Genomic DNA, 10875 nt, shown 5'->3' on the forward strand with positions numbered 1-10875 from the left:
CAGATTCCGTGTGGGTATATAACCTACACCAAGCACATTAAATTCTGATGCAACATTAATATGTGATATAGTTATTTCATAAAGCTTCATTTATCATATAGCAAAATCATCATCAAGTAAATAAGAAGTGTTCTAGTGTGTGTGCGTGCTTTAGCCATGTTTTAGTTCAAATCATTTAGCCTACACTGTACTCCACATTATTATTGTCAAGTTTTTCCCTTCCGGTCTCTTTACCTAAAGCATGAAAATCATCTTGCCATGACTAAGGTTGTTAGGCAGTAAGGCATAAGTTTGACAAATATCAAATCTGATGACAGTTACCTGAAATACCTCAAGCAGATTTCCAGTCTCTGCAAGCTGCTTTTCATAACAAACAAAAATCAGCTGTTGTCAACTGTGGTTTGTGCTCGTAAAATCCATTCTGAGTGGATGTGAGTGAACTGTGGGCGTACGAGTCCACATCATGAACTTTGCATGCATTTCATGTATTTTGTCATAGTAAAACAAAAGGCCTGTGTGCCTGTGAACTCGAATGCAGACCAACAACATGTCACCTCATCTTAAAAACAACCTGTTTTATTCCTTTTTGGCAAAGCTATGTGTATGTGTATCCTTCGTGTTGTCTATCGGGTCAAATTTGACCCATTTTGAAAAGGTTTCTGTATCAGAAATTTGGGTTTCTTTCAACCAAATTGTCACAAAAAAAATTACGCGGATGGTTCCATGCAACACTCTTCAGTAAAATAAAAAAAATTCATTGAATTAATAAAAGAACATAGAAAAAAGTGACAAAAATGATGGAAAAAGCTTCAAAAACAAGTGGAAAAAAACAATAAAAAAGTCACAATAAGAAAGTCATTAAAAAAAAGCGCAGAAAACTCAGCATACATCGGAAAAAGTGACAAAAAAAACGTCGGGACAAGTGACAAGTGTCGAAAACAAAATATTCATTTAAATTTGGACCCAGAAAAACTAAAAGTTGCATGATGGACGGGAAGACAACATATATATATATATATATATATATATTTACATATACAGTACAGGTCAAAAGTTTGGACACACCCACGTTTTCTTTATTTTCATGACTATTTACATTGTAGATTCTCACTGAAGGCATCAAAACTATAAATGAACACATGGAATTATGTACTTAACAAAAAATTGTGAAATAACTGAAAACATGTCTTATATTTTAGATTCCTCAAAGTAGCCACCCTTTGCTTTTTTGATAGCTCTGCAAACCCTTGGTGTTCTCTCAATGAGCTTCATGAGGTAGTCACCTGAAATGGTTTTCACTTCACAGGTGTGCCTTGTCAGGGTTAATTAGTGGAATTTTTTCCCTTATTAATGGGGTTGGGACCATCAGTTGTGTTGCGCAGAAGTCAGGTTGATACACAGCCGACAGCCCTATTGGACAACTGTTAGAATTCATATTGTGGCAAGAACCAATCAGTTAAGTAAAGAGAAACGAGTGGCCATCATTACTTTAACAAATGAAAGGTCAGTCAGTCCGGAAAATTGCGAAAACTTTGAATGTGTCCCCAAGTGCAGTCGCAAAAACCATCAAGCGCTACAACGAAACTGACTCACATGAGGACCGCCCCAGGAAAGGAAGACCAAGATTCACCTCTGCTGCTGAGGATAAATTAAGGGTTTCAATTTGTGTCTCAACTTCTTTCTACTTGAATCGTGTTGTATTCTCACTATATCTATGTATATATGTGTGTGTTTTATGCTTGTATACATACAGTATGATTTCATCTTTGTGAAGCACTTCGGTGCAAACTTGTGTGCTTTTAAAGTGCTATATAAATAAAACAAAAATAGTCGTTCATTTTGTACCATTAACAGAAAAAGTAACAAATAGGAAACAGGACGACAAATCCTCGCTACAGCTTGGGATTAATATTGCAATGGAACATCCACGATGGCCAAAAGAACATCAGCTGTAGCTGTCGTTCACAGCTTTTCATAAGTAGTGTTAGTACTTTTGACTTGTACTGGAGCTGGGCAATACGGAGAAAATCAAACAGGAGATTTTTTACCAAATACATTGATGTCGATATTGCGTCGACGTTATAGGCTTGACAATTGATGCTTTCACAAAATGTTTTCACAATGAGAGTTTTGAGAAATAATCATCAGTAATGTGGATATAATGACTAAGTGGGTAAAGGCAAATCATAGAGCAGCTAGAACAGTCTGGTAAGTTCAGAAAATGACATCACAGCCTGAAAAACCAGAAACACTTATTTTATATAACGATAATACGATATCCAAAATTTAAGAGGATATCTAGCCTCACTTAATATTGATACATTGCCTAACCCTAACTTGTACTATATTGCCAGTGTTGGTGGATTCATCCAAGTTTCATAAGTCAGTCCCTCCAGAAAAATGCGATTATGCGATCGCATAATTCAATGCATAATCAGCCAAAGTCTGCATATTTATGCGGGGGCGCGATTTTGCTTGCATGATTTCATAATCCCCGCATTTTTGTTGCAAAAAAGTCACATTTATCTTAGCAGAAAGTTGAAAAATCGAAAAGCAGGGGTGTTGGGGGGGGAACACTTTTTTTTCTCTTTTTCATCAAACTGCAATTTTTGCAAGTTCCCGCAATTTCATCGCATAAAATTGCATAAATATTCCGCATATTCCATCGCATTTTTTAAGAAAACGTGCCTCATAATCAAGGATTTTTGCCCGCAACAATCACCAAAAAACTCCGCATTTTTCTGGAAGGATTGATAAGTTTATTTGAGGCATTAAATGAGACAGGTAATAAGTTTGACTTCAATGTTAATTTTTTTTCCATTCGGTAGCTTGTTTTTGATTTCCCACGTTTGATGGGAGAAGGTATTCAAAAGATGCAACCAGTGTTAGAAAGTCCAGCCATTTTCTGAGCGCTTGTTAGGGGACACTTCTGGCTTTTGGCCATTTTTGAATTTCAAATCTCAGTTTTAATTTGTACATTCCTAAACAGATGGAAACACATTATGATTGTTGGGCCAATTACAGCTGCAGCAGGGGTTACGTGAGTTTTATTTATTTATTTATTTTTTTTAACACGTGATTCCTAAAACAAATTATGCTATGATGACGAATGGATTTAGTGATGGATTCTAAACATTTGAAATGCAAGCTAGCATTTACGTGTTTTTCAGTTACAGCCTGCCGAAACAGGTGCAGCACTGTACCTCTCTATATAGGCTTTTTTTTTTTATTTTTATACCAAAAATGTTTTGTACTGTACACGGGGTACTTGGCTTGTACATTATGGGCAAAAAGGTTTGAGAACCACTGGAGTACAATGTGTATGAAATCGGGTTAATGGAAGGGAGACAAACCAAAGCTGTGTTGTAATAAGACGGGGCTAAAGACTGGGCTATTGCATAAAAGAAGTGTGTCGTGTTCAGCTGTAAAACGTCACCTTATCCTCCACCATTTGGAGCGTGCGCATATGTGCCTGTGTGAGCATGAGGATATACGTAGGATAAATGGATTCAGGACTCACCCTGAGCTCCTTGAAGAAGATGCAGCTCCGAGCCCACTCCACGATGGAGAAGAGCGTCTGGTCTGCCATGCGGCACATGAGGCTGAAGGTGCTGGGCTTGTCCAGCCGCCCGCGGCCGCTCTGCTCCTGCTGCAGGTGAGCCACGATCTTGCTCTGCACCGCCAGCTCGTCCGGATCGCAGCGCAGCAGCTCCAGCACCAGCGGCGGCAGGCTGGGCGGCTGCGGCGAGGCCGACGGGTACATGTCGGGGTACGGGTATCCTGTCAGAGACTCGGGGGAGCTGGTGTAGTCGGGGCACTCGGCTTTAATGGCCCTGCCGGGGAAGGATGTGTACTGGTACTGAGCGGCGAGGGGCACGTGGGACTGCATGGCCATGCCCAGGGATGGGGGTCCGTAGAGGTTGGCCTCGTAGTCTGTAGGCGTGATGGAGGTCGGGGTGGAGGGGAGCAGGCTTTTGGAGATGGCGGGCAGGCTGTGCAGGGAGCCGGGGAAGCCGTAGTCGGCCTGCAGAGGAGATGCCGGCGGAGGCGCCGCGCTCTCCAGCTTGAAGCCATTGGATCGTATCAAAGCCTTCTTCTGCTGCTTCAAGGCCCTGTCTCTCTTGTACATGGGGCCAAATTTATTCCTCCCCCCACGCATGCGGTCTGCGCGTACCGCTGTCACACAAGAGACAAGAGGTGAAAAACAGATTTACAGATGAACACACCGACTCTACTGAATTCTTCCGCGCTGCCAAGATCCACCCTTTTTTGAAAGACAAGCATTGAACCGTTAACAGCAGGGAGGCAAATCAGAACTTGCATTTCACCAGTATCCCCAACTATCCCCTAAATAACGGACATGTTGGTCATTTAGACTTCCCTTTTTAGGGCTGAGAAGAATCCCCAGAGTCTGTGGAGCTCCACTCCTTCTTGTAGTCTAAATAGAGCGTTTGATTTAAAACAGGGGAGTCTCGGGGGTTTTATCAGTAAGTCAAGAATGTGTCCTTTTTCTGCTACGGAAGCAGGTGCTTTCCTGCATTGCTGTCTGGGAATGAATCCCATCCCATGTGTATAGGAAACAACATGAGAGCCACCGGCACACAAATCACCAAAAAAATAGGCTATGTAAAGGCTTTTTTTTTTTTTTTTTTTTTATGATAATAATCATATCATTAAATTGTAAAAATGACTTTCAAAATGAATACACGCAAATAAGTGCCCACAGGTCCATTATTGAAATTACTGTTGGAATTAAAATACCATGAACTGCACAATGACAAATGTGCAACAGTGGCAAAAAAACATAAATCCCTACGATTTTATTTTGCTCCCAAATAATGGCATAAATATAGTGATAACGTTCCTTTACATAATTAAAGACATTTGCACCATAAATTTAATGCAGAAAAAGGCACAGAAATTCAACAGAATGAAGGAAAAAATGAAGTGTCTGATATGCTCAAAATTTCAATTTTACTCCAAAGTGGAGGACCCAAAGTTCAGCTCTGGATTATTGATATTATTGTCATTATTAGCCAATGAATATTATTATATTATGGTGAAAAGACTAACTAATACATTATAACTCCAGGTGTGTAAAGTGTACCTTCTAGCCGCATCCCGACGTTGAGGCACTTCTGGAAGCGACAGAAAGGACATCTCTTCCTCTGCGTTTTGTCTATTTTACACTCCTGGTTCTCCGCGCACGTGTACCTCTTGTTGTTCTGCACCGTCCTCTTGAAGAAGCCCTGAAACACAGAGACATGAATGCTGTTAAATATTTTAACACGCAAACCTAAAGCCCTCGAAATAAAATGACGCGTCTGGACAAGTTATTATATTGACCACAATGGCAACAGCCATTTAAAGAGCAAATACTATAGTTAGCTAGTTAGTTACTTTTATTTTATTTGTGTGTCATGCAAAATATGTGGCCCATCCCACATGGACACCACCAGCCTATTCAACAGACATCTTCCGGTCTCGCATATACTGTACAAATCATGTGGAGAAATACATGAATAACAAGAAACAAGAAACAATATATATATATTTTGTTTCTTGTTTTTTTCTTCTGTATATATATATATATATATATATATATATATATATATGACACAGTAAATGATGACAACAAACAAATATTAAATAAAAAAGACAAACAGTGCATACAAACAAATCTACTAATCGTCTCAGCTTGTTTTTCTCTTCTCCCAGACTTTCTCAAGATAACTTGCAAATGTCTGTTTCACATGTGACCAGCCATCTCAGTCTTTGAACATCATGCATATTTGCAAAATCAATATCTGTTTATGTCTTACTAAACAAAGCATCGAGCTGTTCACAATAAAAAGCACGGTAGATAACGAAGTGTAAACAACACGTCGGACAGATCCGTTTTCCCCTCTTCTACATTAAACTATCATCCTGTCTATAACAGTTGTTGGTGTTCAGGACTAGGCTGTCTAATTCCATTTGTTTAAGGTGAGAATGAGTTTTATTTTTACATTTTTTTTCTGTTGGGGGTTGAATTTTAATAAGTTATTCAATGAACGAATGGTCATTTTAAACATTTATTTATAGTCTCACACACACGCACGCACGCACACACTAGACTGTGGAATGTCTTGCCTCCCTTTCTACATTGTTACAATGTTTGTTGACATGAACTGAGAATGAAAACTTTCTCTAAATGTTTGATGAATAATTGTATACATGTATTTGTACGTTGTTGTTTCTCTTCCACTGCATGGGTCTGAAGAGAGTAATCACCAGATCTGCCTACATATATATATATATATATATATATATATATATATATATATATATATATATATATATATATATAGATAGATGTTTTTTTATCTGTTGGAGGTTGGATGCGTTACCTTGCAGCTCTCGCACGTGAGCAGGCCGTAGTGGTATCCGGACACTTTGTCTCCACACACAGGACACAGCTCCTCCAGGTCGTCATCATATGTGTATTCCATAACCTTCAAAGTGACACCTGGGACACAATTGCGCGCATACACACACACACACACACACACACACACACAAAATGAAAAATTGCCCAGCTGAATTTTAGTAAGTTATTCAATGAATGAATGGTCATTTTAAACATTTATTTATATAGTCTCTCACACACACACACACACACACACACACACACACACGCGCGCGCGCGCACGCACGCACGCACGCACACTCACTCACTCACTCACTCACTCACGCACGCACGCACACACACACACACTAGGCTGTGGAATGACTTGCCTCCCTCTCTACATTGTGTGAAAAATCTTTTTAAAAAGCGATTGAAGACTCTGCTTTTCAAGCAGGCTTTTAGTTAGTCGATGTGTTTTTATGGTTGTTTGTTATATTTTCTATTTGTATTTAAATTGTTCTTGTATTTTAATTTGTTGTATTGTATTACATTTTATTGTGAAGCGCATTGCGATTTTTATCTGTGAAAGGTGCTATACAAATAAACTTTACTTACTTACTTACTTACACACAAAATGAAAAATTGCCAAGCTGAAGTTTGTCATTCATTTTGTAATCAAATGAATGAATGGTGATTTAAATTAAATTAAACGTAACTTTCGGTATGTAAATCAATTTATATATATAATCACAGACACACACACACACACACACAGACACGCGTGCACGCACGCGCTCGCTCGCACACACACACACACACACACACTCACTCACACACAGGCACATGCATCAACTAACTCAATGCAAATGTAGCATGCACGATTCTCTGTGGGTGATGTATATCGAAAAATCTCAATATAAAAATAAAAAACGAAGCCATACAATTCATGTGGGTTACAATCAGAGTGCAACATTTACTTTTTTGTCCACCAGCCAAATGGTTAGTGAAGGTTCAAATTTGACCAGTCACTCAATAGTTTAACATTACTTTTTTGGCTGGCGAGTAAAGGAAATCTACCAACCATTTGCATATTTACCGGCATTAGGCTGGTGGATGGTGCTAATTTTGAGCCTTCGTTACAGTGATGGCTTTTAATCTGATCGTGTTTCACCATCAGTTTCTTCTATTCGCAGACATAATAATGCGCCGTCTTCTTTAATGAAGAAATGACATTTCTTAGTGGTTTGCCTCATTCATTCAAATGCAGTTTGAACAATGTGAAACGGTTTCAGTGCTGTCGAGTTGTAATTGTTGCTGTCACATTTAATGCGATTTAATCTGACATTAAAAATGAACGAATAAAGGCAAGAAGAAAAGAAAATAGGTAATTTATCTATGTATTTATTTGATCGAAATTATAGGTCTGAAGTAGGCTATAACAATAATAATAATAATAATAACAAAGCCATGCAATGTTATGCTATTTATAGACAACAGTTAACAGGATTGTTATTAGGCTTTATTTAATAAAGCCTAATAACAATCATGTTAACAGAATAATATATTATAGGCTATATAGGCTATATATCTATCTATAATATAGAATATGTTTATACTTAAAATATCTAAATATCTTAATGAATTGAGCAGCTTTAATACTATAGGCTACATGATCTGCGTTGATGTAGAATATTTGCTGTGTGGGCCTATAAAATGGTCCTTTTTCAGTAGGCTAAACTTCCTCAGTTCATGACTGTAGCAAATATGAGACCTACATCATAAACGTGTCCGATGCTGTAGGCTTCATACGGACTGATAAAGTTACAACTATTAAAAATGAAGATATATGAAGATAATATATATATATATATATAGCCTATATCTAGACCTTTTTTTTATTTCCACCAGTTTGAAACCGCTCCACACAGGCATGCATTTCATTTAGACTGGATTTATCACGGCGGGCAAACTATTCTCCAAAGTCAAATATAGCCTAGCTAAAGATGGCCGCATTAGCACACGCCATGTATCGTGTTTAAAGACGTATTCAGACTCGGACTCCACTCTGTGGAAGTGGATGCCACTGCCACCGACCTCAAGGTGAAACTATAGGTGACAGAGGAAGCCAACTGCTATGGTTATTATGAATCATATTTATGTACATGTAGTGTCTCTCTGTGTGTCCCAACCGGCAGCGGCAGGTAGCCACCCACCAAGAGCCAGGGTCTGTCCCACGTTACTGTCTGGTTAAAGGAAGTTTTTCCTCGCCACTGTCGCACCAAATGCTCGCTCTTGGGGCGGGAAATTGCTGAGTCTCTGTAAACCATAGCGGGGTCTACAGGCCTACTCTAGCTGTAAAGTGTCCTGGGATAACTCCTGTGATTTGACACTGTAAATCAAATTTAACTGAAATGTATCCGCGAGTGTATAAAGTTAAATGAAATGAATCACTCACTCAGTAGCACGTGTTAATTGATAGTGATGAATATGATTTGAACAAAAAAAAAAAGAAGAAAAGCCCGCCGTCGGAGTCCCGTCGACGCCGGAGCGGTGAACGGTACAGCCTGTGTGCAGTAGCCTAACACACAGTGACATGGGAAATATTCTATATTAGCCGATATTGCCGACAACACGCCATATTAAATATTAAAACACGAAAGAAAGAGTGGAAGTGAAGTGGATGACAGGGAGCGCGCGGGGATTCAGCTGCAGATGCGCAGGCCTGAAACAGAGGCGTCTCGCGAGGAGGCAAGCAGTCCGGGGGATACGCGCGCTACAAGGGCTCTCCTTGGGGGCGCGCGCCATCAGCACCAGGCATCACACAGGCCTAATAATAATACTTATATTAATAATATGGTTATTAATTACAAATTCGTATTTTATATTTTTATAATAATATATAATTACATATAATATAGGCTATATTATTATTATTATTATTATTATTATTATTATTCGTCTATTATAGCCACGAATTATTTTTTACATTTTTAAATAATTAACCTATTTCTTTCTTTTTATTTTGTTGTTTCGCTACATTAGGATTCCAAGAGATTCTATAAAAACCGTCAGAAGGTTTTAAGATGAGTAACTATAGACTTTTATTCTATTGTATTATTTTCTATTTCATTTTTTGTTAATTGTTATCCATAACATTTGACAATTGATGGTAGAATTTTTAAATGATTGTTTTGTTTTTTTAAATTCACCTACCTAAAAAACAAAAGTGCCATCCCATTCTTACTGTAGCTGGGTTGTTGGTTCAGTTAATTGCCGTTCTATAACGGGGCTAACACTGTGTTTGGCTAGGCTATAAAGCATTGCTGTAATTTCGTTATCAGACAATTATTCATCCTAATAATTACACAACAGACTATAGGGAGCTGTGGATGCCTTGGAGTTATGGCATGCAGGATTCAGGCCATGGAGTTTTTGCTCCAACCTTTACCTGAATTTATTGAGTTTAAGTTGGTTGGTTCTTGATTCGAAAAAAAAAAAGTCATAGGCTTATGTATTATGGATAATGAAGCTGTGAATGCAGAACACAGCCTGTAGAATAATAGACGGACTTACCGTGAGCCTTGTCTCCCAACATTGGAACAGCAGCTATAGCCAGTTAGTGATGATTGTCTGAGAATTAAAAGCTGGATGTGTTGCTGCAGCCTTGCATGAGCATGCGGAGGGGAACAAAATGAGAAGAAGAAAAAAGAGCAATAGGAATCCGTATGGTCAGTGAATGTAACACTGCCGCTTTAGGAGCCAGTAGAAGTGCGTGTTGATGCAGACCATTAAAGATCTCCGAGTGAAACTCCTTCAGTCCGCTCGCTCTTTACTGCGCTTCCCTTATCACAAAAGTTAGACTGCCGTGCAGCCATTGGTGGAGGCCGAGTCACGTGACGGACAGACGCTCCGCTGCCTCATCCGTGGAAATGCCTGGACAGGAGAACGGAGCGCTGCTGATGGAGGAGACACACTTCATATGCAATCAGCCAAAAATGATTCAAACGTTTACAGACTATTTCATTTAGGGCAGAGTCTGGGATCAGAGCTTTAGAGGTGCCTGGAACCGTTTTAATGTAACTTCTTTAAAACATTATTCTATTGTGCTAACTCTGCATTTTAAAATCATTTTGGAGCATTACGATAGGGGAAACACTGAATTATGTAGGCCTAACTAGAATTACACTGACAATTCTGAGAAAACTTCCTTTAATGCTGAGCCACAGGCCCATTGCCGCAAAGGTGAGGTGTTGTTACAAGGAAATTGGATATGTATCTATGCAAGAGCAGACATTTCCAAAATGCAGTATCAATTAAAAAAAAAAAAAAAAAAAAAAAAAATATATATATATATATATATATATATATATATAAAATTTGAGATTATGTGATTCTGACTTAATGGCTGACAAGCATTTTTTTATGAAAATGGCTCAGAATTATTTTCTGAATTATCTCAGCATCTAGATTTGGGGTTTTCAGTGTTG

General features: G+C 38.7%; 1 protein-coding gene across 2 annotated transcripts in view; it reads right to left on the minus strand.

Moving 5' to 3' along the window:
- nr5a1a (nuclear receptor subfamily 5, group A, member 1a) overlaps window positions 1-10191 on the minus strand; it is a 35157-nt gene extending 24966 nt beyond the window's left edge. Inside the window, exons 1-4 of one of the 2 annotated variants that reach the window (XM_028577969.1) lie at window positions 9962-10191; window positions 6390-6508; window positions 5108-5249; window positions 3521-4164 (exon numbers count right to left, since the gene is read on the minus strand). In XM_028577969.1, coding sequence (XP_028433770.1) covers window positions 3521-4164; window positions 5108-5249; window positions 6390-6508; window positions 9962-9983 — 927 coding nt within the window. In that variant the 5' untranslated portion in view covers window positions 9984-10191. Of the gene's footprint in view, window positions 1-3520; window positions 4177-5107; window positions 5250-6389; window positions 6509-9961 lie in introns of both variants that reach the window. The other variant, XM_028577968.1, reaches the window with a different exon arrangement.
- Between the last annotated feature and the right edge of the window lie 684 nt (window positions 10192-10875).

This window comes from Perca flavescens, chromosome 5 (genome assembly GCF_004354835.1).
Source record: "Perca flavescens isolate YP-PL-M2 chromosome 5, PFLA_1.0, whole genome shotgun sequence".
Taxonomy (NCBI): Eukaryota; Metazoa; Chordata; class Actinopteri; order Perciformes; family Percidae; genus Perca; species Perca flavescens.